This window comes from Oryza glaberrima, chromosome 2 (assembly GCF_000147395.1).
Source record: "Oryza glaberrima chromosome 2, OglaRS2, whole genome shotgun sequence".
In the NCBI taxonomy this organism is placed as follows: domain Eukaryota; kingdom Viridiplantae; phylum Streptophyta; class Magnoliopsida; order Poales; family Poaceae; genus Oryza; species Oryza glaberrima.
The window spans coordinates 23,276,101-23,301,541 of record NC_068327.1 but is presented as its reverse complement, the minus strand read 5'-3'; the positions used below and the strand labels follow the sequence as shown (position 1 = coordinate 23,301,541).

Genomic DNA, 25,441 nt, shown 5'->3' with positions numbered 1-25,441 from the left:
CAAGGAAAGGTTTTTCTGAAACATGTGCACAACGAAGTTAACGGATGTAATAAATTCAACAATTTTAGAAAAAAAATGTTAAATCTGCATCTTAGACAGCCCCCACATGTCATTCGCTGCCGCGCCGCGAAAACTTTATTTCCCCCTCTCCCTATTTTCTCGGAATTTTTTCTCTTCTCTCGGCCGCTGCACTTTTTTCTTTCTTTCTTCTCACGGCTTGTCTCCCCTTCTCCCCTCCAAATACCCAGCGGCTGCTCTTCTCTCTCGTCCCTCCTCTTCTCCTCTCTCTCCTCCTCCTCTCTCCAAAACCCTAACCCCTCCTCGATCCAAGCAGCTCGACGGGCTCGGCGGCGCGCCTCTCGCCCGGCGGTGAGCCGATTCACTCTCCACCCCCGCTTTACCTCGAGACGATCCCTGGGCGTGTTTTTCTTTGATTTCTTTCCCCTGGGTTTCTCTGCTGGGGGATTCGCGTTTGAGCCGCGAGTAGGTCGTTGGGTGGAGTGGATCGGGAGCCGGGTGGGTGAGCTCGCTCTTTGCTCATCGGTGTCGCGTTCTTTTTGTTTTTCTTTTGGGTGATTTGGCTCTGGTCATCTTAGGATTGATTTGTCAGTGTTGATCAATGCAAACGAATTAGTGTTTTTCCTAAAAGTTCTTTTTATTTTTTTCCATGATGTTGTAGCGCTACACTGGTAGATCCTAAGTGCCGTGTGTTTGGATTGTCTCTGGGTTGTTGGTTCTCTGTAGCTACCAGAACTGTATCTTTCCCTCGATTATTTGCCTTCACAGGAATTGTGAAATGAGTGGTCTTTAATTTACTGTGTTACTTGGGTTCCCTGTATCTGTACTCTAGCAGCATGGGAGTAGCTGGTTCCCTAGTTCCAGCTCGCGATAGTAATTTTCTTATCTGTTAGGTTCAATGAATTGATTCCTATTCCATTCTTTACATTTGTTAGATTCTAGCAAACTTCTACCGATGTTAGTGTTGTGCTGAGATGCCCTTGGATGCTTGAAGTGAATTTCTGGTGATAGCTATCTTGTTGATTTAAACTCCCACTTCAACACACCACGTGCAGTATTGTGGGAACTCTGGATAATCCTTATTTCATCGTTGAAACCAGCAAATGTAGGGCCTTTGGGGGAAAGTAGCAAAATTTGTTTAAACATTAAGCTAGAATTCTTGGAATGAATATTGTTCACTCATATGTGCTGCTTCTTTCTTTTTTCCCTTTGTGGATAATCCACACGTTTATGCTTGAATTGGATTATTTCAGGGTCTTTGTCCCAAAAAGGCATGACCTTGGCCTTCTAATTGGAAAGGTGTGAAGCAATTAAGTATGGCTTCAAGGGCGGTCATCAGAAGAAGGAAGTATCTTTTCGATCATGTTAACGCACCTACCCTCTCATTGTCCCCCTTCTCTACCTTCCAACATGGAAGATCTGGTTCTGAGGATGAATCAAGAATCGGACAGCGATTTCTTGAGCAAAGCTCTGGGGATTCCAAATGGGAGCAAGGGCAGTATGGTGTGAAATTGATAAAGGGAGATCTACTAGCCCTTGGTAATGGGCTTCTGCGGCGCCCAGCCCATGGGATTTCTCTACCTGCTTATGGAATTGGAAGGAAGGAATTTGGTTTGCCTATGGGTGCTAGACATTTGCTGCAGTCAGTCCGCACAGCCTCAACTGCAACAGCTGGGCAACCTAAGTTGGATATTGAAGATGAACAGAGTGAGGATCAGAAACAGAACAAAAGGAAAAAGGAGGCATCCCCAGAAGAATGTGATCAGGCTGTGGAAGGCCTAAGCAGTGCAAAAGCTAAAGCCAAAGCCAAGCAGGTACAAGAATCTGTAAAGGCTGGCCAATCAATTGTACGAAAATTCTGGGCGAGGCTTCTGGGTATTGGTCCTGCTCTCCGAGCTGTTGCTTCGATGAGCAGGTCTCACTTCCTTCTCTTTGCCCTCCAGCCCATAATTTTAAGACAAGAATATTAATTTCCCCTTTCCCTTTCTTTTATTAACATTTGTTTCTTTTTATGTGTTCAGAGCTGATTGGGCTGCAAAGCTGAAGCACTGGAAGGATGAATTTGTGTCAACGCTGCAGCATTACTGGTTAGGGACAAAGCTACTCTGGGCAGATGTGAGGATTTCGTCAAGATTACTGGTGAAACTTGCTGGTGGAAAGAACCTTTCAAGAAGAGAGAGACAACAACTGACCCGTACGACAGCAGATATCTTCAGGCTGGTACCTTTTGCTGTGTTCATCATTGTTCCATTCATGGAGTTCTTACTTCCAGTGTTCCTCAAGTTATTTCCAAATATGCTTCCCTCAACTTTCCAAGACAAGATGAAAGAAGAGGTATGTCAGTGTAACAACTTGAGTTACATAATATGCTAATGTGATCAATATTGTTTAGGCGTTTGATTTTCTCTACTTGGTGTTGTCTTACTGATACTTTACTAATGCATGTGTACTATCATTATGGTAACAAGTCAATAGGAGGTTGTATGCATCTTCCATGTTTGCTAATGAGAGATTTTTGCATCTCGAGTTTAATTTGGTGTCCCCTCGTACCACCTATACTGGAACCACAAAAACTATTGCAGTGCAAATCGATTGGTTTAAGAATGTAGTTCACTCATCTGTGCAGGAAGCGTTGAAAAGGAAACTGAAAGCAAGAATGGAGTATGCCAAGTTTTTGCAAGATACTGCAAAAGAAATGGCAAAGGAAGTTCAAACATCACGTAGTGGAGAAATAAAACAAACAGCCGAAGATCTTGATGAATTTTTGAACAAGGTATAAGTTCTATACATGCGTTGTTTGTCACTAGAAGGTTAGACGATTTTCTGAATTTGTTTGTCGAATAACTCACTTTAAATTGTAATTAGGTTAGGAGAGGTGAACATGTCTCAAATGATGAAATCTTGAACTTCGCGAAACTGTTTAATGATGAGCTGACTTTGGATAACATGAGCAGGTTACCATTCTTAATATACTTGTAAGTTCATCATCACATTACACTAGAGCTGATTGCTGATTGATATTTCTTTTTTCAATTTTTCTGCAGACCACGCTTGGTAAACATGTGCAAATATATGGGTATTCGACCTTTCGGTACTGACCACTACTTGAGGTTCATGCTTCGCAAAAAACTGCAAGAGTAAGTACTTGCGTCGAGAAGATTATATGACATGTATGAAAATATTTAACTTAACAACTGGAGTGCCAATTAGATTTGCATATTTGGTGTCTTAAATCTGTTTGACATAAATATGACTGGAAGTTTGGAATGGTCAATTTTGAAATACAGCGAGTGATGGATACCTGGGGATAGCTTATTGCTTAGTACTTTCTCTCATAAAGCTTAGAAGACAACCATCAAATGGCAATACTGAGTGATTTTTGCAATCTTGTAGTCTCTTATCATAATTGCATAATATAAGAACAGAGGTGGGTGGCCTGCAAATTGTAAAACAAAGGAGTGATTTCAAGCAAAAGTCTACGGCACCTAATTCATATGCAAAGAAAATAAACAGTAATTTTTTTTGCTGGATATGCAACTGAAACTTAGTAAACACCAGAATTTGTATTTGTTTGTATTTTTCAAGATCTATGTACCCTAAGTGGCTGTGGCATACATTTGACTCGAACAGTTTCTCAGGTTTAACAACTATGATTATTTGCTGTACAGATAAGATATTTTAACAGTATCTTATTATTCAATGCACTAGTTGTTTTGCTATTTACTTTGCTGCCGTTTGCATTTTCCATAATAGTAGGGCGAAATATCTGGTTATTGTTTGTAGTGAGGGCCCACCTTCCTGATCCATAGGGGGCGTCTCCCTGAGTTTTTTTTTTTTTTGGTTGGGGGTTGGGGGGGGGGGGGGGGACTGGCTTTCGTGGCCTTCCTCAGCCCCCGGTTTCAGGTGTATTGAAATGCCCTGGGGGAGGTCTTTCCCCTTGGGACCGAGTTTATTTATTTTTGGTTTGTAATTATATTCTTCTATATGTAGCATTAAGAATGACGATAAGATGATTCAAGCTGAGGGTGTTGAGTCTCTCTCTGAAGAGGAACTTCGGCAAGCCTGTCGTGAACGTGGTCACCTAGGTTTGCTGTCAACAGAAGAAATGCGCCAACAGGTTGGTTTTGCATTGTTTCCGCTATATGCATATCCACACAATTTATTCACTCTTTTACTTGCTGGAATTATTTGTTACTCTCGCTGCCTATACGTCACTCTTGGCATTCATTCCTTTCTCACATTATATGCCATTCTTCCTTTTTGGGACGAATTAGTTCACACCTTCTTCCATCCACTGTCCATTTAGTCCAAACAACATATCCGTGATAATGATATCTCATGCACATGTCTAGGCTTAACTTCGGTCATTTTAACACACCTTTGATTCTTGTGTCAAGAATGACTAGTGATGCGGCGTACTCATTTTTGTGTTTCCATAGATTAGAGCCATCCATCAATTTCCATGCCGGGCTTATAGTTTTGTTCTACAAAAGAATATATGTTTGTTCTGTGCAAAATTATTTGTCCTAGTTGTTACTTTCTCATTCTTTAGTTTATTACTTATTAGTTTGAGACATATGATCTCATTAGATTATTTCTTCTTGGGTAATGTTCTGTTAGGTCTGATAGGCAGATGAAGGAAAGTTGTAACTAGCACTTAGCTTCTGCATTTCCACCTTGAATTGAGCACATAAAAAACTTGATGACATAGCTTTTAACCTTACTGTTGTGTGTTACAAAAAACTAACTGCTATCTTGTAACTGAATATTTTTCTAAACTAGTAATTTTGCTTCCTGTCCAGCTCCGAGATTGGTTGGATCTCTCACTTAATCATGCTGTGCCATCCTCTCTTCTCATACTTTCAAGGTAACATACATTGATATCACATATTTCTCGTTTGCTATGATACTGCTGTTTGATTTGTTCGTGCTTGGTTCTAACTCATATCTGGTGATGTTAGAGCTTTTACCGTATCTGGGAAAATGAAGCCTGAGGAGGCTGTTGTAGCAACCTTATCTTCTCTACCAGATGAAGTCGTGGATACAGTTGGGACCGTATTGCCATCTGAAGATTCGGTTTCTGAGAGGAGGAGAAAACTGGAATTCCTTGAGATGCAGGAAGAACTTATCAAGGTGATGTATACATAATATGGTCCTTTCTTTATGTACATAAGATATTTCACTTCTGCTTGTGCAAATTAAACAGTTATTCTTGGGGCATTTATGAAATCAGTAAATCACTTTGATTGTACAAATATCAGCCGATGCAGAACTGCCCTCTGTTAAAAATGCTTCCTGTGTTTAATCTTTATGTACCATATCTTAATTTATATTAAATTGTATTTGACCTAGTTCAGAAACACATCCATTTATAGGACAACTGATGGATCATCTGCACTCTGCATTCTCAGATTCTTATTTGTGTGAATGTTAGGCGTATTAGTATTTAGTATTGCATGTTCTATTGTGCCCTTGCTAGGTTTCATGCTTGAACCTCATAGGATCTTCCATATCCTCTTGGTAATGCATATATCAGAAACAGTACATGGTTTATACTATTCAAACTTTTCCTTGTGAAGAACAAAAAAAAGAATGACTGAAAAAAGAGTAATTGGAGAAAACAACACATATACGATAGTGCATCTAAATTGTGATGCATTAACTGATTCTTGTGTGACGTGTGTTTTCACACGTGCCAAAGTTAGACTGTTAAGTTTCTGTTTATGTGCCCATATTAAGAAGTTTGGAGGAGTCATTACAAATTTTACTCAAATTTAGACTGTTAAGTTTCTGTTTATCAGCTAATCCATTGGATGTAAGAACTATAATATGCTGTATTTACACTTATCTTGAGAAGAACATAAGTCTGTTGATGTAATCTGATGTGTCAACTTTAGTTTAATATTGTGGAAGGAACATGCTTTTTCCTTTTTCTGAAACAAATTACTTTCATTTCAGCAAAATACTGCTAGAAGTAGGACTAAACAGTATCCCAATTATTTTATGTTCTGCGTGATACTTCTAAAATCCCTAGGTTGAACTGTAGCCCAATTGTTCTATCTTCAGGATAATATTGCTAACATTGAATTGTTAATGCTTTTGATATGAAAATATTCAGGAGGAAGAGAAGAAGAAAGAGAAAGAAGAAAAAGCGAAACAAGAGAAAGAAGAAAAGGCCAAACTCAAAGAACCAAAGGCTGCTGAAGAAGATTTGGCTTTGAAGGAAATGACTGGTCCTACTGCTAGGGAAGAAGAAGAACTGAGAGAAGCAAAACAGCACGATAAGGAAAAGCTCTGTAATTTTAGTCGAGCACTGGCTGTACTGGCATCTGCATCGGTATGATCCTAGTTAGTCCATACTTTCTTTTGGTAACTATACACTGACTTTAGTATCCTTATAATTCTATTGAACCACTACTGTTTTTATATGATAGAAAATAATTATGCATTTCTTTTACTGTAATTATGAGCATTCAACAGGCCATATTTCTGACTTCCTTATATTGCAGTCTGTTAGCAAGGAGCGTCAAGAGTTCCTCAGCCTTGTCAACAAAGAGGTATAATATGAACTTGTAAAGTGATATTAGAGTGACAATTGTTCATGCAGTTATCTTCCATTTTTGTTGCAAATACTTGGGAGGGTTCAATAACTCTTGGTCTTTGTTGAATGCAGATTGAACTGTATAACTCTATGCTTGAAAAGGAGGGTACAGAAGGTGAAGAGGAAGCTAAGAAAGCTTACATGGCTGCTAGAGAAGAGTCGGACAAGGCTGCTGAGGTTGATGAAGAAGAAAAGGTCTCATCGGCGCTGATTGAGAAGGTACTGATACTTTTCATCCTGCATGCAAATTCATAGTTTACCACCGTGACTGAAATGCCCCCCCCCCTTCCCCCCTCCAGGTAACATGCATATTAGGTTCATCTCTGTTTTAAAATATAAGTAGTTCGTGTAAATCTCTCTGCTTGAAAATATAAGGAGTTCGTGTAAATCCTAAAAAGAGGATCACTTGAAACTTTGATTTATTGTTTTTTGATAAGTTTTCCTCTATAGATGGAATCTGCATAATTTTATTCCCCCTTCATATGCCAGCTTGAGAACAAAACACTATAGCTAACATCAACTGTGTTATACTTCAGATATACAGATTCAAGAATGATATGCCAGCACTCATTCTGAAATTTCTAGTCTTGGTTTTTTTTATTGCCATGATTGACTTGTTACATGTTATGTACTTTTGTCTTTCTTGATTGACTTATGTATGAACTTCACCTTTGATGCTGGAGATGTTTCTCCAATGAACTACTATTGCTGATCAATACGTCCTATAATATTTATGATTTGCGGTTTAGTCGTTGACAATCGTTCTGTATTTTAGGTTGATGCTATGCTCCAGAAATTAGAAAAGGAGATTGATGACGTGGATGCACAAATTGGAAACCGATGGCAAATTCTTGATAGGTATGTCCCTTGCTGTGTACTGAATTTTTTTCTGTGTCATGCTAGTCAACTAGTGTGTTTTGCTGTTCCACATCTAGTGAATTTTCATTAATATTGTCTTGCTAAAATAATTATTATTGTCACCTTTTTCCCTGTTATGAGAACGAATACTTACTACCATCTGTTATTATAATTTATCCGCCATGCCCTTACAAGTGAATTACAACTCAGATAAACCAATTCAACTGTTTATAGCTGTGTGAAAATCATAGTTGTAGGATAATTTGGCCGATTCATGTGCCTCAGTACAATGAATATATGAGACGTATTTCCCTCATTAAGCAAAAAATGTTTTGAAATTAAGTTCTGTTTGCACAGATGCTTCTCCTGGATAATGTGGGAGCTTGATGTTTACTTGATTTGTAGTAAAGAGTTATTGACCAGGACATCAGGTTGCACTTGGAAGTTACAAACAACTTGTGGATTTTGTTTGCAGGGATCTTGATGGCAAGGTGACTCCTGAGGAGGTAGCGTCAGCAGCAGCTTATCTGAAGGATACAATAGGAAAGGAAGGCGTCCAAGAGCTTGTCAGCAACCTCTCTAAAGACAAAGGTCCTCCCTGATGTTTTTATGTTCTGCTGATGATAGTGCATGCACAATTGTTTGTGCTGTTTCCTAACTGGTCCTCTGTCTTTTTTAATATGCTACAGATGGGAAGATCCGTGTGGAAGACATTGTGAAGCTGGCATCACAAACAGATGAAAACAATGAAGATGAGGAAGAAGGACGGCAGTAGATGGAAATGCGTCTGGAAGCTTTTTGGCCTGTTGAGATTGATACCGTATCATTTCAGTCGAGGCGAAACCTTTCTAGTATCTCAGCTACTTCATGGCTGTGTCGTGTGTAAATCAAAAGCGACGCGGCCATTTTTTGTGCATCTCTTCTCTGAGCAGAGTAGCAAACTTTGATCAGTGGCCCGTGATTTGCCAGGGAAGCTTGCTGTAAAGATGTGGACTTTCATATAGTTAGGCTCAGCGCTCTAGATCGGCAGGTAAATTGCAACCGAAATTTCAACTGGTTGCTGTGGAAGTGGAAATACGGATTGGCTGGATTTGGATGCTACCCTCTAGTCACCATATTTTAGATCTATTTTGAACCCCTGAGTATCTGTTAAATGTATGTTTGGTTCAGTTTATGACTTTGTCTATTGTCTAAAATTACACTGTAAGACGCCCTCCCTGCCGGGACGTGCAAATTGTGGCCGTTGGCCTTGTTTGGGCTATGCATGGTTAGTGTGTAGTTCATTTGCAGGCGCTGGGCGGAGAAGCATGAGATTCACTCTAATTTGGGAGAAATCTCGGTTCACAGGCTGAGAAAATTCCTGCTGAGCTCATTTTGCTTTGTAGGAGCAAGAGATGGCTGAAGCAAATTTGGCAGAGGGATTTCACTATTTGCCATCAGTCTTTCAGAAATTGTCACCCAATTCACGCGCCTTTTAAAATTTGTCATGGAGGATGTGATTTTTTTTTTCTTGTACCAGGTACCACTCCTTGTCTAACGTAAGTCGGAATTGCCGCTAGCCGCTGCCCAGCGCCGTCGGTTAGATCTCCACCTGTTGGACATACTCCCTGTTCCAAAAAAAAAAAGTCAATTTAGTATTAGGATGTGATATGTCCCAAAAAAAAGTCAATCCAGTAGAATGTGACATATTCTAATATAATAAATTCGGATAGAGTATGTCCAGATTTATTATATTAGGGAGCTAATCTAGTAATAGAATGTGATATATCCTATAATAAATCTATGTCCAGATTTGTTGCACTAGGGTGTGTCATGTCAAAAAAAAACCAATAAGTACTAGGACGTGACATATTCTAGTACAACGAATTTGGATATAGAATAGGTTAGATATGCTGCAATCGTTGTCGCTAACCGCAAGGTCATTAGTATTCCAATTTGTATCCTAGTATCTTACGATACTACGATTCTAAAAGTCGAAACAATACCGATCCCACATAGTATCCTAATCTTCATAGTATCTTGATATTACTATTCATTACTACATTATCCTACGAAATCTTATGTGGTATCCCGATTCTACAATCCCTACGATACTACAAAATATTATTTTAAATAACGTGTTTTGAAAATAATGTAAATAAATATGATCAAATTTATATAAAAGTCAGTAAAATATATCAAAACCAATATGGTTTCTCTTGATAAATATCTCTATTTGCATGACATATATCATTACTATATTTATTTTATATAGAATGGCTATATATAATTAATATAAATATTAATTAAACTTAAAAATAAAAATCTCATAGTATCTCGATACTACGATACGATTTTACGATACGATATTAATTTAAACGAAATGATAATATCTAATCCTGACAACCTTGGCTACCCGCCGCAGTCGCACCCGACCATCACTGCGTGTCTGCGTCGTGGGTAATGGGCAGAAAATGTTCTCTCGAGCATGGGCATCCGTGCTCACGTAAGTTTAGGGCTAGCTCGACTGACTCGACTGCGCAGTTTGGCTAGACTGTATGGCTCGGAAAAACGTGGTGATCAGTAGCGCATGATTAATTACATATTACTACGAAATTAAAACTTTTTTTAAAAAAAATAGATCTATTTAAATTTTTAAGAGAATTATGGTGTCTATCGTATTCACGTTCGCCAATAAGCATTGCGCATGCCCTTAGGGCATTACCGATTTATATAGTCCAATGGGATCATAAGGTATTAAGGTGAGGCATACTTGTTTCGGTAAAGTTTCACTGGTGATACCTTTCACAATGTTTGAGATATACGAGTATATGGGAATTAAGTTGGGACCCATAGCTTGAAAACATAAGCATCATAACCTCGCTCCCTCAGTTTGCAAATAATCCAGATGAAATCCACATGGATGCCCTAAGTGGGACCTGCATGTCAACCACTCAACCTCTCCCCTCTTTCTGTTGGAAAGAGTGGCTACTGGCTAGCGAGGGAGGACGACTAAATTTGGCCAGCTAGAGGAGATTTGGCTACTTTCTTGAAGTATGTCTTTTTAGCTTAGCTATATTTTGAGATGGCTAGCATGATGCTAAGGGAGTCTTTAAGCCTCCGAACTAAAAAAATCCAGTCAAATGATGGTAACAAGTAATGCCTCTTAAAGTCTTAATGACCAGGTTAGTCCATCAAAAAATCATTTACATATTACCATGGAAACGACAGCGAGATTTCAGAACTTGTATATCATGGCAGAGCCACAAAAACATTATCGGCTAATGTTGCTGGAATCAACTAAAGTCAAATGAGGTGAAGGCTATTTTTCAACCCTGGACTTCACTCCAGGATGATCCAAATGAAGAATGGCGCTTGGGCTTGGCCGTGCTCAATCTCTGCAGCACAAAGGCTTCAGATCACAGCCAAGATGGATTTGATGTACTTTTGTTAGTGCTAGCATCCGTTTGAAGTTCTCTAGGCAACTCTTCACTTCCTCTGCATATTTACAAAGACCTGGGATGCAGTTATGGAGAATATGTGAACGTTATGGCAAATGTGGTTATCAGATTCTAACAAACTCAATGAACGATTGCACAATGAAGGTTAACAGGGGTGAGAATTCAAGAAAACCTGTTCTGAGTTCTGACTAAATGAGAAACTGTTCAATCTACCCAGATGTGGGTCCTGTTGCCGGGGTTCCATTTGACTGTTCAGATGCCTCTGTTGGCTTCTGGGCACGAGGCCGCTTCCTTTTTCCATTTGCTGAAGTATCTGGCATGGTTCCATTTGGCTGCTGGGGTACCTAGATATACCAGCGATAAACGTGAAATCATCCTACAAGACGAACGGATTAACTTCTCAAGTCCTAACACAAAAATATACAAACCTGGAACATCTGCTGGTACACAACAGGCATCAGAACACCATTTCCAAATGCCTGTGGGTCAACACCACTCTGAAAAATTAAATAAGAAAGAATCAATTTCACAGCACATATCCTGAAAAATGATGAGTACTTGGGGCTTATGCATTAACAAATAAAGATGAGTTGTATGAATCCACATATGTTTGTGCAAGAAAAGCAACCAAATATCCTAGAATTTGGTCCTCTGGTGCTGTAGATACTATCAAGGCACAGTTGAGCAGATATAGTCATTTGTAACTTTGACATACCGGAACCATATACACAATGCTTGGGCGAATCGCTGTTTGACTGCCTACGAATTGCTGAACATTAGCTGGCAGTCCAATGTAACCAGCAGGAACTATGCCCTTTTCTGCTCCTCCCTATAGTTAAAAAAAAAAAATAGAAATCAATATCCTTATTAACAAATGTCACCTATAAAGAGGATAATGCACCAAAATTTACTCATGCCATAGCTAAATGTAGTACCTTCTGGACATCCAATCCCTGTGTTAATGAAGAAGCCTGCATCTTGCAAAAAAAGATCAATCAGATAGGCAGTGGGTTAAGATGATTATTCTCATAGTTATTTACCATAATGCTTCCAACATAATAGGCATCTTTACAATGTTAACTACAGGTTGAACAGATACCTCTGTTGTTGCTTTGGGCCTATCATTTCCATTGTAAGTGCCAACGTTTACCAGATTTTGACCAACCACTGTATTTGGTTTATTTGCTTTAGGAATGCGAGACTTGATCCTTGGTTGTGTATCATCATGCGTGTTGCTGTTTAACATAAACTTCTCCATCTCCCTCACCAATCTCAAAGCAAGACGATATTTATCTGATAGGACTGCTGAATCAACTAGCTGCAGACATCTCATTGACAAATAATCAAATCGATCCACACGATTGTTTGGAACAACATCACTTGAAGGACGCCCCATCACATGCAACTGTCTGAAATCCTTTTTCCACCTATCAAGAACATAGTGTGGAGGAATTTCACGAACCTGTTGAAACTTGAGGACTGAGAGACTATGCCTACACAATATTCCATTAAACTGGAAACCTCCACAGATACAAGTTAAATCATTTTTATCTGTGTTATTTGTCACTGTAAAGATCTTGCTCATAGTCCTTTTACCATCTTCAAGGAAAATCCATTCCTTGACATCGAATGTGGATATGAGGCCATCAACATTAATGAAAGATACATGGCAGTACATTATTGCTTCAATTTCATCTTGGAATTTCTTGAAGATGTTATGGGTGTATACCTTGGACAGTTGCTCTTCCATATAGAATTTTGACACAGGTGGGCGCTGCTTATGGAATGTCTCAAAATCTGCTTGGGCCTCCTTTTCATATTTGCTCTGCAAGGCCATCTCATACTTCCCAAGAAAGTGCTTCAATGTGGTTTTCAAATCTACATATCCATCAAAGAAAGGAATGATATTTTCATTTCTTTGTGTAGCAGACATTCCTGCCCAAAATGTTTCTTTAAGAAAAACAGGAACCCATGAGTATCGGCACTCATAAATTGATCTTAGCCAGTCATTACCCTGAAGCCCATTGTATGTAATCAGAGCATTCCAATTTCCTTCAAACTCATCTATGGTTAAAGAATCATATACAGCTTTTTGGAAAGCCTTGCTGATAGCTGCGTACTCCGACAGACCACCTAATCGCTCTGTCGCCTTCCTCATTATATGAAATAGGCATATTCTATGATGGACTCCAGGAATAACCTCAGCAACCGCACTCTGGATGCCCCTGCAGTGGCCAGTGATGATAGCCTTTGGAAGATTACCAGACATGCATGCTATCCAAGCCTTAAATAGCCATGAATAGGTTTCTGCTGTTTCATCTGAAAGCAGGCCACAACCCAATAAAACAGATTGGCCATGATGATTCACCCCAATAAAAGTTGCAAGAGGCATATCATATTTACCGACCACATACGATGTGTCAAGTGTGACAACATCGTTATAGAACTCATACATGGATCTTGACCGTGCATCTGCCCAGAAGACATTTCTGACACAGCCTTCATCATCCAAGTCAATGACATTAAAGAAGTTTGCATTTTTGGCTTGCATACGAGTAAAGAAAAGCCGAAGGGCTTCTGAATCTCCAGGTTGGAACTTCAAGCGGCCCCTCTCAACAAAACTATGGTGCTTGCTCTCTCCAAACAAAAGCTCCTCAAGTGCACCCAACTTATCAACAGGCATCTTGCTTGGTTCTTCCACTGGCATAGCTCCAGGGCCACCCATACGTAATCGCCTCTTTGCAGGGCCAGATAGTTGCTTATAGGAGTTCAAAAACCTTGCCATTGCTGGGCTAACAGGATGATTATGATCAAGGATTGCCAACTCTACATGCAACAATTTATCTCCCCATAGCTTTACTCTGATCTTGGCTGGACAGTTAGTGGTTGAAGAGGCCCGTTTCCTGAACTTTGGCTCATAACGTGGCCGCCCTCCTTTGCAGCACATGAGCTCCAGATATAAGCAGGTGCCCTCTTGTGAAAATGAGGACCTCCTAACAGACACCCCAAAGCCAACACGGCGAGCATACCTTCGGTAGAATCGGTTGACCTCCGTGTGGTTATTGAACACCATGCCAACTTCTGGAACACCAATATCCTCTCCATCAGACTCTTCTAAACTGGGATCCTGAAATAATACCTCAATCATCAGAACATAGCAAATGCAACATGTTCAAAACCTAAAGTGTCTTCCAGCTTATACAAATTGATGACAACTAAAAAATCAACCTTCTCTACAACATAGAAATGGAATCACTACTCGTTGAACTTGCACATATAGAATGTCCTAAATTTAGGATTATCAGGATGGCACAGCATGATACTTTGTTTGGCAAATTTAGGATCATCAGGATGGCGCGGCATGATACCTCGTTTGGCCCATTAAAAGAGCTGGAGCAGTCATCTATGTTAAGTACTAAATCCTAATAGTCAGAGGTTGCAACACACAAAACCAATCGAGGATGAACTAGTATAATGGGTTGAACTAAACTGCCTCAGGAAACTAAAATGTCACTCCAACTCACCAATATAAAACAGTAAAGCCTAAATACGAACAAATTGGAACTACAAAAAAATCCTAACCTTCGAGTCCTTTACTCACAAACAACCTGCCGCTGTAAATATATAAACCCGAAATCACAATTCCTTACTAGAACATGAACCAGTGCAAACACACAGCCATTCATTCACGTAAGGAACCCTAAACCCCCCATAAAATCGAGACAATCCATTCCAGGTAAAACCTCGAAACGAGAGTCAAATTTCACAGTAAAACCTCAAACCCTGCATACATCAAACGTCTACAATGACAGGGCCACAGGGCCGCTAAACCGATGGGGAGTTATATAACAACAATAATATTTTTTTAAAAAAAAAACTGAGGGGGTCAATCGGATCAAACCAGTGCGTTGAGGTCGCGGCGCCGCGCGCGGCGGGGATTCCTCTGCGGAGGGAACGCCTCCTCCGCCTCCATCATCGCCGCCGTCGGAGAGCAAGCGACGAAACTGCGTGCGAAGGCGCAAAAAAAAAAAATCAATACAGGTCTCCAATCTACGCCACGCCGGAACACGAGACAACGAGGAGGAGGAGGGAGTGAACGGAGGGGCTACGAGAGAAGAGTCTCTCTCGAATCACCTCTGAATTCGATCCGAGCCGCCGAGATGGGCGCCGGTGGTGGTGGAATGAGAGGCCTGGCCGGGCCGCGCCGCGCCGCGCCGCTCGCTCCTGGCCCCCAGACTTGCTCGCCCAGCGGCACGCGCGCGGGGGAGGAGGAGGATGCTACGGCGTGGCGGGGAAGGAGAGGAGCTCGTCCGGCGCCGCCTCCTCGCCGGCGGCGACCGCGCGGAGGTGGAGGCGGGGGGAGGAGGCTGTCCGTGCGCTCGTGCCTCCGCCGGAAACACAGGAGAGAGAATAGAGGAGAGACTGACGAAAAAAAAAAGAAGAGAGTCACAGAGGTAGAGGAAACGAGGAGAGGGAGACGGGCTAGCAATTTTGGGAGCCCCGCAAATTTTACTTTTCTTTTCTCGAGAGAAAAATATTCTTTTAAAAAAATAATGTATAGAAATTGCGCGCGAAGATTTAAATTACATTCGTAGCGCTAAGATCTAAATGATATATATACTGCCATGTGTATGGTATCGGGTAACAATACTAAAGAAACTCCTTTCAAGAATTTTAGGGGAAAAAAGACATGTTCGGCTGTCGAGCTACAAGCCAGAATAGTGTCGCAGGTAGTAGGCAATGGTGTGCGGCTGCGGTTTCCTCGCCTGCTGAAAAAGCCCAAAACCTTCAAAAGCTACTCTGACATGATTCAGAACTTGAGATGTTGACGTGCCCATCACCTACTATGATAGAAGAGCTATAAATACAACCATGATGTGTTTCCATGGTTCTACCCCTTTATCTCGTTTTGCTCCTTCACCATTTTTGAATAGAGGAAATGTGTTTCAGTTGTCAAGTAATTCAGATAAAAGCAAGTCTTAGTACTAGTAATCTAGTATGGTGAATGATGTACATCAAGCTCTAAGAAATATAAACAAATTTAGAAGAACAAGGTATATCTAAAATGAAACAAAGTTGAGGCGACATCGAGACAACCGTTGGAGAATGCGAGGATAAGTGATAAGATTTGTGACTTTGGCAAGGCCCAAGAAGATTGTGAGGAGAGGACATGGGAGATGGAGGTGGTGAGTTGGTTGTCCTATAGGACGAGGCTTGGGAAGTGTTGATGTGCAGCCCATCGTTTCGCTTATTCATGGAATAAGCCAAACGACATATTTGCAAATAAAAACTAATTTATAAATATAACTTTTATATACGTATTGTTAACAATATAAAAGCAAATACTGAAAAATAAACTTCGATGAAAAACCCCAAAATCAATTCAAAATTTAAGGTTGAAATTCAATTTTTGGCTAATAAGTATAACCATATGTGAAAAGATAAGGCACGTGGTCTTTTTTCGTTGTTATTTTTTGAACATCATATGTGGTCATATGTGTTTACTTAAAAGCCGTGGGAATGGTTGAGAGGTAGCCATCTTCTTTTGTGCTTAATCACACTTCAGTTTAGGTTAATATGATCCACTCGATCGTGGGATAAGATCAATCTGGCCATTAATGTGGCTGCTCTTCCTGAGCCATAGGATCGGCGAAACCATATTGGACGGGTCAGATCGTTTTTCGTGCAGATGAATAGAAGAAAACCCTAGCCGCACTCAGCCCAGCCCCGCCTCGCGCTCCTCGCCTTTCTTTCGCGAGAGTCAGAGACGGCGGCGGAAGCGTCGACGCCTCGGTTGCCCACCAGCGTTGCGGCGTCGCCCCCTCCTTCTTCCATCCTTTTCCCTCCCCTCCCCTCCCCTCCCTCTAGCTATGTGATTTCACCGGTCCTCCCCTGCGCGACCAACCGGAGCCATTCGGGCTTCTCGGGTATTTTTGATCCGACGCCTCGCCGGTGAGGGGGATACAGCTCCTTGCCGGTGGCGCCGGTGAGGGGGTAGATGTGCTAGACCAGCGAATCGAGCTTATGGTGGATCACTGTTCAATGGGACAAGCTGGCGGTGGGAGTCGATATGGTGAAGCAGCAGCAAGCGAGCAACTGAATCCGCAGCGCCGCTCGCGTGGTCTCTGTCCACAGGCGTTTCGAGTTCCTGGTTGTGCGTCCCCCATCCATCCCGGGTTCCCGACTCCTGCAGTCGCCAAAGATTGACGCCATCAACCGTCCCCATCACGTCATGATCCTCCGCTTCCCGTTATGCTTCGTGCTGCTGCACACAAAAAACAACAGTGTAAGGAAATGATTTGACTCACTGTTTAGCATCTGCCTTGCATTTATTGATGTTTTTTACTTGATCCATCATCTTACCCTTAGGTTCCATCGAATGACTGATGGATTAGGGTGAGGTGTTGTTCACAGGTAAGAGAGAAGGTGTCTTGTGTGCTACCACTCTGTCATGCCATCTTGCCGAGGGACCCATCGAGCTTTGTCCTCACTGTTAAGCATGGTATGTACTATGCAATATTCAATCGATAATCTCCTTGTGAAATTTGTCAACAATTAGATGAACTAGCTAGATCCCAACAATTTCCTTTTTTTTAACTACAACCCAATGATTCCTTTTTTATTTTAATTGCTTCCATTTAGTATGGGGAAGAATATTCTTTCATGCAGTAAGATAAGGAATAATTCTGTCATAATTTAATATAATGCTCTTATGATTTTGTAGTATGCGGGGTTGGTTCATTCTCTCTCGACTAGGTTGTTCGCTGTTTAGGATTAACTAAGATTAAAAGGGGTATCATATTCCTTAAATTAATGTTTGCTTCTTTTGGCTTATGGCAGGATCAGATGCATGGTTCATGCCCGGTTTTATGGATTCAAGTTTGAAGAACACAAACAATATGCAGGTGCATCATTTCTTATTTATTTCCATATTTTTCGTGTACATCATTGTTTAATTTTAGGAAACACTTTAACTGCTTCATGTTGTTACTACCTCTATTCTGAAAGAGAGGTACTTACAGTTTCAGCGGGGAGATTCATCTTGCAGGACACCATTCATCTTCTTTACCATGGTTTGGTTAACAAAAGCTTAATTATATTCTAATGATCATATGTAATTATGCCTCACTTCTATTAAGGGAATTTTTCTTTACATCAGATTATTTCATATGAATTCAGTTGTCAAAAAATTCCATGTTAATTATTGGTTCTGCTGGTACATTATATATTATACAATATAGTGATGCCACTTTACCTAGCTTGATAGAATGACATAGATGGCCAAAAAAAAAATCATGCTAGGGATCACTACAAGGCTATGAATAGAAAGCTTATATGAAAACATTCTGCCAACAGGATATCCATTGGAATGATATACTTTTTATCAAGATTGCAAATGTTTCTACCAGAAATGACATGATGCAGATATATAGATGATGTACATGCTAATAATTGATGAGTGGTTAGATTAATTCATGGGATTTGTTGTGTTGGTCCAGTTCAACGAAGAAGGTTGCTAAGGTCATGGAGGAAATGAAGCCTATAATTATTTTATCATTGCTTGGTGGTGTTTCAGATGACTCTGCTGCCTCATATTCGACAAATTGGACATTGAAGCAGGTAGTTATGTAATACTGTCCTACAAACTTATATTCTACCAAACAAAAAACTTTTAGAAGATAGCTCTTATTTTTAGAATGTAATGTACAAATGATGAAGACTGCAGGCAACTTATTTGTCTTTGCACCATTGTCATGACATAATACTTCTTTTATACTAACTATTGTGGCACTTTTTAATCCATGGCCATCATGTGTTGAAAGATGCCTTATTTCTCTTTTCTTCTCTCTTCGTATAAAGTAGCCTCTAACATTGGAAGTACAAATAATCCCAGTAACTTATTGTTGTGAGTGTGTATTATTCCCACGTTTTTTTTCATTAATTTTTGCAATAACATTGCGTTAATTTTTGCAAATCAATTTTGGCTATTCTAATTTTTTTCCAGGAGATTCCTTTCTGATGCATATTTGATGTATATAATGTGTTTTAGGTGATAGGAGAAACTCATACAAGAGTGATACCACCTCAGTTACTGCCAAAAGATCAGAAAATCATCTTTCAGAAGCCGAGCCAACATTGCTACTCTTGAAAAACACATCTATTTCTACTTTTTTTTTGTGATATTTGTATCCCAAAACCTATATTTAGACTATATCATGGTGTGTATTTTGTGCCGTTTTGGTGATTTGCGACATTTTTTTTTCTCTATCGGTCATGATTTATGTTACATAGAAGAGACTGTACATGCGAGACCTCTCTATATACGATATTACTTATCTTATTTTGTCATTAATATCATTACTACATATGTAAGTTACTTCTTGGCATACTCCAATAGTTTATCAGCTTTACAAACTGCATAATCTTTATGATCTTCTGCTTAGGTGGTGTATCAGATATTGAAATATGTTTATGCATGTCCTTTGTTCTGCTAATGTATTATAGTGATACTATTTTTCCATGTAAAACAATATGTTTTCTTAATAAGGAGGTGTGTGTGTATAATATTATGTATATGTTGGCACCAGGTGCTATTTTATACACTCATAGTTCATGACATCGTGGCATAATGGTGGCATGCACATCATCTTCAAAAGGCGCAGCCTAGCACGCATTTCTTTCTAGTTTGAGATGATGCTTGCTAATTTCTCCTTATGGTACGAGAAAAAAAAGTGGTTGCTAAAAAAACGAAGAAAATGAGGAAGATAATGGATAAATGGCCGACAATATGGCATTTCGTAGTACTGGGATGTCAATTGTAATGATATGATAGAAGGTGAAAAGTGTGGAAGAAGATACGGACATTAGTGTTATTTCCAAAATTTTCTTCTCTAACACAAACAAAAACAATATATTTCAATAGATGCAGTGATTTCTAGTACTAGCAAACACGCACAGCCGCGTGTCTTAAAAAGGACTTTCACGGTGTGTTTTTGGCTTTCTGCAATAGCGTCCAACAGTGATGCCCATTTTCAAACTTTGCCTAACTAGAATTGTATAGGAAAACATCGATCAATATATTTGGCAGCACTCGATATCATGTGATTCACCAATCTGCCGCAATGAGTAATGTACACATTGACTATGTCTAATGCTATGTACAACTTGGGGTCAAAATATATGACCAGTAACAGCAGCTAACAGTCAGGAAACAACAAAAAAGTTACAATGGATATCCTTTGGATTCATCTACCAAGTAATCCAACCTGTCTTATAATGTGCTGCCGCCTCAGTATCCTCAGGTTAGTTAAGGTAGTAATTACGAGCGCCGGAGGAGTCATGGTATCTGAAATTTACGAATGTGAAGTTAATACACAGCTAAAATGGCATGACAAATGCATATGATGCATGATTCTTCACTGGGAAGAATTTCAAGCCTTCAAATCCGATCATTTCAGACAAAGCACCGATGTTACCAAACTTTGTGAACAAGTCAAAACGGATCTTGTATAGGTTAAATAGGAACTGTTGATTACATATTGAAAATCCAGATATTCTTGACAGTCAACCGATTTTTGCTTAATAGTGAGAGGAAACAGTCAGAGCTCCAATCGAATAAAACTGCAATGCCATATTAGATTTGTGTAAATACTAACAAGGAGACCAAAAAAGACCGCATGGCTCTATGCTACCCTTGGTCTAGATTATATAGAAGACTTTATATTTTAAAGCGGAATATAAGATTTCTTCTATACTTTTTATTCAATCCGTGCATATGATTAGAGAATATATATTTTCACATGATGTTTGGTATCATTAGGGAAAAGGGAAATAAAAACTAGCAACAGCAAATGTGCATATTAACATGTGAAGGGTTAGGTAATAAAATTGCAAATTGTAAGTTCACAAATAAGGTTTATGCCCAAAAATTGTACAGACATTAGAATGCCAAGCCAAAAAAACTCAAGAACCAAGAGCTTCCTAAGAAGGAACATAATGGACTTCATGAACCTTAGTTTGTATGTATAGAAAGATATTTCCCCTGTATCCTTTTCAACGTTGTCTTACAATCTTGCTTTTATTATCAAATAGTTGTCATTTTAGGTTTTCTAGGCAGTATTTTCCTAAATTTCCCTTGTAAAATGCTAGCTAGCACAAATGGCATTGGATCTAATTCAATTCATTAATTCCCAATCATAAGCTAAGAGTAGCATGTTCCAAAGTTAGTTGATACAGATTATGCGTATCCAAAAAAAATCAGCTGGTATGACGTCTTGCTCAGACATGCGGCAAGGTGCTGCTCATCTATGCTCACCCAAGGCTCTAGGATTTAATGACGATCAGAATGGTGGAGTAATCTTGACTACCATTAATTAGAGAGAACACCGTATTGAAGGGCGTAATCAGGTCCCAGATGAAAGAATTAACCACACCTTGGTCTTTGTGATTTGGCCTAAAATGACAGGCAATTCCAAATGGAGGGAGAACCACATGCATTTTTGTAAAGAAATGTACTGTAACAAGCATATATAAAATTGAAAAGTAACAAAGCTTCGCCCAGTAAATGATAAGGATTATTTCTTGAACTGAAAAGAAACAAGTATCTAAGTAAAAAAGAAAAATAATCCCAGAATGCTCACAGGTACATAAAAAAAAAGCTGAAGCATATGGCATGATGCAAGAACAAAACAGACATTACCTAGAATTCTACTGCTGTAATTAGAGCCAAAAAATAGGGTCTACACTCCTCTTCGGGCTGCAGTTCTTAGCATTGAATTATCCTGGAATATAGCCATATATGTCATTTCCTTATATATGTACATCTGTAGGAAGACCTACGCAATTCAAGAACCAAGGAAACAAACCTGCAATGTTGGGAAAGCCCATTGATTTCCATAACCCTGGGAATCTGCCTGGGCCTGCAACATTTATTTAAAATTGAAGGCATTGGTAATTGTACTAGACAAATATGCACAGCGAGAAGAATAGTTAGTAACTTGCTAATGTACAAAAGGAAAATGACCATCAAAAGTTATGAGTTCATCCTTAATGATATATGAACTAAAGAGTGCAAATGAACATTATGGTATAAAGGCTTGAGCAGTTGTATGGTAAAAACCTGCAGAAAATTGCTTGGGAGCATCCTCGGTTGGTTGGGCACTTGATGTTGGTGATTAACATCCATACCAAAATGATGATTAAATGAAAGGTTTGGAGGTATTCCTTCCTGTGCAAGTTCAGAACAAGATATTTACATGCACAAATAATAGCAGTAGATAGCAAAGGCAAAGGTAACAAGTACCATCAAATCAACTCCCAAGTGAGGACTTTCAAGGTGTGAGGCTGAGGGTGCCCCTTGAATCATATTAGACTCATCAGTGACAAAAGATGACCGTAGAAAATCCTGCTCAGCAGAAATAAAAAAAAAATCAATGAAGGCATATTCATATAACAGAAAGTGAAATATGGATCTTAGGCTCTTTAGGCCCCAAGAATGAATATAGACCTGCTCTTTATTTGGCCGTAATACGGTATCAGAATCAGATTCAATTAGTTTCTTTGTTGGACGACCTCGACGCTTTGCATTTGTTGACTGAGAATTCTTTACACCCTCTGAAAACTCAGGACTAAAAATCCCTTCATCATTTTCAGGTGCTTCAGCCTCAAACGAGAGAAGCCCTGCCTGCCTGCCTCTATCTCCATCATCCAGAAGAGTCTTTTCTGCTTGTCTCAGTAACTTCAGAGCTACAAGGTACCTACCCTCGGATATGAACCCTAGATTAAGCACCTGACGAGACTGTGTAAACAAGATATCATGACGCTCGATTATGCCATCAGGTAGCACATCAGGTAGCATTTCATCATTTTTGCAAAGCGCATCAGCATGCAATTTCTTATAGTCTCTTTTCCAGCGATCAAGAACAAACCTTATTGGAATCTCAAACATCTCCTGCAACTTAAACACAGATAATATATGTCTACATAGGATTCCAGTGAATTGAAAGAAACCACATTCACATTCACAATTAACAAGCTCTTGCTTGCAAAAGTAAACCTCATAATTCCTTCCCTCCTTCTCCTTTCCATCTTCCATGTATGAGCATTCTTTCACCACAAAGGTGACAAATTGTCCATCAACTTTAGTTGGCATACCATCACAATACATCGTTGCTTTCAACTCGTCCTGAAATTTCTTGAACATGTTGATTGTGTATTCTTTGGCCAGCTGCTCTTCCATGTAAAACTTTGTTACAGTCAAAGGAGTCCTATGGGAGGATTCTTCATCAGCTTGCAACTCTTTCTTGTATTTGTTCTCCAATATGATCTCATATTTACTGAAAAATTGCTTCAGGGAAGTTTTGGGGTACACAAACCCATCATAGTATGAAACAATAGACTCTCCACGCTGTGAAACTGACATCCCTGCCCAGAATTGGCCTTTGAGATAGGCGGGTGCCCATAGCTGCCGATGCTCATATAGGGAACTAAGGCATTCATTTTCTCCAAGTCCATGCTCCAGAATAATCTTCTTCCAATCAGCTTCAAACTCTGAGGCTTTCAGTGACCCATAGGTTACTTTCTTCAGTGCTTTCTTAATTGTTTTGAATTCTGCATGTGCTTTCAAGTTCTCTGCTACATCTTTCATAATACGATACAGACAAAGGCGGTGTTTAACTTGGGGGAGAACATCTCTCACTGCATCTAAAATAGCATTGTAATGCTCAGTGATTATTGCATCTGGGTAGCAGCCCTTCATGCACACAAAAAATGCCCTAAATAACCACACATAACTGTCAACACCTAGATCTGAAAGTAATCCAGTACCAAACAAAACAGGCTGACCATGATTATTCACCCCAGTAAAGAAGACAAGTGGCAGATCATATTTTTCGGTCAAGTATGAAGTGTCAAAGTAAATAACATCACGACCATAGTAATCATGTGCTGCCTGTGACCTAGCATCACTCCAGAACAAGTTCCTTAGGCGCCCTTGTTTGTCCAAATCTACTAAGTAGAAGAAATTTGGATTCTTGTTCTGCATGCTCCCAAAAAACTTGTGGATGTACTCATCATCTCCTTCCCCAAATTTAAGCCTTCCTATCTCAGTAAAGCTCCCTTGCTCTTTGTCACCTATAGGAACATTCCTACGCCCTTTTGATCTTGAAGCAGTTTCCTCATTCTTGGCATCTGTCAATTTCTTATAACAGTTCATATGTGACACCGAGGATTGGTTCGGTGGATGGTTGTGATCAAGCTTAGCGTCATCAATGTGAAGCCATCTATCTTGCCTTAGCTTCAACGAAATCCTAGCTGGACAATTTATCTTCGTTGATTCTCTAGACAGATAGCATGCGTTTGCCCTCCCTCTTCCAGCTCGACTGCATCCAAGCACCAACCTCCGGCACACCCCTGACTTCAAGTAGGACGACTTCAGAATGATTGCTGAAAAGCCAGAATCCGCGGCATATTGCTTATAGTACTTCAGCGCGTCATCATAAGTTTTGAATCTAAATCCGACCCGGGGCGCATTCTCATCCACCTTGCCACTCCCACCGTCTTCCTGCTCACTATCATTGTCATCGACGAGGATCACCTCTTTGCCTTCGTGCAACGTCAACTCCGCCACGGGGTTACCTCCCAAATCCTAGCAAGCAAACAAAGCATCACAAATCATTCGAATAGAAGCAAATATATTTGGCACTTCCCGAGTAAGCTAAAACATTCCAAACCTGGGATTCCTCAGCACCCTTCAGCAATGCACCATTCTCTGGCAGCTCCGAGCTCTTGCCATCCAAACGAGCGGCCACGTCCACGATTGGCAACTCCGCCGGCAACCCCTCTACCATATTCCTCTTCACTCCACTAGAATTTGCAGTGCGCGGTGGCGAAACTAACACGGAGCATCTACCCGAGCTCCACAGATTTCCGCAGCAAACCGGACCAATTAGAGTATCCCTCCCAGAAGAAGGATTCGGAGATAAACCCCCAAACCTTCTTTCGTGGAAACACGAGCAGCTACAATCCACCAGGCATCATGGAATGATGGAAATCCAGAAGGAATTGTACGGGACACCTGGAGGGAAAGAAATCAATACCGAGTCAGGAGACGGATTCCCCAACCTACTGCACGCCTCTCTGCTCACGAAGTGGACGGGAGTGCTGCGAGAGAAGAGAGAGAGGAGACGAGTACCTCCGAATTCGGCGCGAGCTGGGATGGATTCAGGTGGGAGGAGGCCGCGGCACGGGCGGCGTCGCCCACCCCCAAAAGACCTGCTCGCCCCGGCCGTGCGCGCGTGGAGAGGCCAGGCGGCCGGACTGGGGAGGCGGCGGCGGAGGCTAGGGCGGGGCGCGGCGCGGCCGTGGCGGGGGTCTGGAAGGAAGGGGAGGAGGCCGTAGACGCCGCCGTGCCTGCGGTCTTCTCCGCCGTCGGCGCGCTCGAGGAGACGGCGGCGCCGGCTTTCGCTGCGTAGATTGGAGACAGAGTAGAATCGAGACTCGAGAAGTCGAGGGAGTAGAGTAGGAA

The 25,441-nt window shown here is 40.6% G+C and overlaps 4 protein-coding genes across 11 annotated transcripts; 2 read left to right on the top strand and 2 right to left on the bottom strand.

Moving 5' to 3' along the window:
* Positions 1–202: 202 nt before the first annotated feature.
* LOC127762685 (uncharacterized) lies at positions 203–8,651 on the top strand. Of its 2 annotated transcripts, none has more exons than XM_052287153.1 (15): positions 203–369; positions 1,272–1,933; positions 2,040–2,352; positions 2,645–2,791; positions 2,884–2,972; positions 3,063–3,155; positions 4,009–4,135; positions 4,821–4,885; positions 4,980–5,151; positions 6,137–6,355; positions 6,528–6,575; positions 6,692–6,838; positions 7,395–7,477; positions 7,953–8,068; positions 8,167–8,651. In XM_052287153.1, the coding sequence occupies exons 2-15, from the start codon at positions 1,335–1,337 to the stop codon at positions 8,250–8,252; spliced, it is 2,304 nt and encodes a 767-aa protein (XP_052143113.1). In that variant the 5' UTR covers positions 203–369; positions 1,272–1,334; the 3' UTR covers positions 8,253–8,651. The 2 variants fall into 2 exon arrangements, with proteins under 2 accessions (XP_052143113.1, XP_052143114.1); XM_052287154.1 differs by lacking the exon at positions 203–369 and adding an exon at positions 379–516.
* Positions 8,652–10,600: 1,949 nt separating this feature from the next.
* On the bottom strand, positions 10,601–15,357 carry LOC127763809 (protein FAR1-RELATED SEQUENCE 6-like). 2 transcript variants are annotated; one of them, XM_052288603.1, is made up of 8 exons: positions 15,052–15,357; positions 14,819–14,921; positions 12,017–14,044; positions 11,853–11,894; positions 11,633–11,746; positions 11,346–11,414; positions 11,090–11,261; positions 10,601–10,972 (listed from the first exon to the last, which is right to left on the bottom strand). In XM_052288603.1, exons 2-7 carry the CDS (start codon positions 14,891–14,893, stop codon positions 11,127–11,129), a joined length of 2,463 nt encoding a protein of 820 aa, XP_052144563.1. In that variant the 5' UTR covers positions 14,894–14,921; positions 15,052–15,357; the 3' UTR covers positions 10,601–10,972; positions 11,090–11,126. The 2 variants fall into 2 exon arrangements, with proteins under 2 accessions (XP_052144563.1, XP_052144564.1); XM_052288604.1 differs by having other exon boundaries at positions 11,853–11,888.
* Positions 15,358–16,627: 1,270 nt separating this feature from the next.
* LOC127762037 (uncharacterized) lies at positions 16,628–22,592 on the top strand. Of its 6 annotated transcripts, XM_052286387.1 has the most exons (6): positions 16,629–17,203; positions 17,332–17,419; positions 17,758–17,822; positions 17,926–17,990; positions 18,417–18,537; positions 18,968–19,290. In XM_052286387.1, the coding sequence occupies exons 1-6, from the start codon at positions 17,150–17,152 to the stop codon at positions 19,064–19,066; spliced, it is 492 nt and encodes a 163-aa protein (XP_052142347.1). In that variant the 5' UTR covers positions 16,629–17,149; the 3' UTR covers positions 19,067–19,290. The 6 variants fall into 6 exon arrangements, 1 of the variants encoding a protein (XP_052142347.1); XR_008015355.1 differs by lacking the exon at positions 18,968–19,290 and adding an exon at positions 22,570–22,592 and having other exon boundaries at positions 16,628–17,203; positions 17,287–17,419; positions 17,758–17,990; XR_008015354.1 differs by lacking the exon at positions 18,968–19,290 and adding an exon at positions 22,570–22,592 and having other exon boundaries at positions 16,628–17,203; positions 17,287–17,419; positions 17,758–18,031.
* On the bottom strand, positions 19,971–25,435 carry LOC127762036 (protein FAR1-RELATED SEQUENCE 6-like). Its single transcript, XM_052286386.1, has 8 exons — positions 25,109–25,435; positions 24,648–24,991; positions 22,424–24,562; positions 22,220–22,321; positions 22,037–22,144; positions 21,783–21,836; positions 21,617–21,698; positions 19,971–20,263 (listed from the first exon to the last, which is right to left on the bottom strand). The coding sequence occupies exons 2-7, from the start codon at positions 24,762–24,764 to the stop codon at positions 21,657–21,659; spliced, it is 2,562 nt and encodes an 853-aa protein (XP_052142346.1). The 5' UTR covers positions 24,765–24,991; positions 25,109–25,435; the 3' UTR covers positions 19,971–20,263; positions 21,617–21,656.
* Positions 25,436–25,441: the final 6 nt, after the last annotated feature.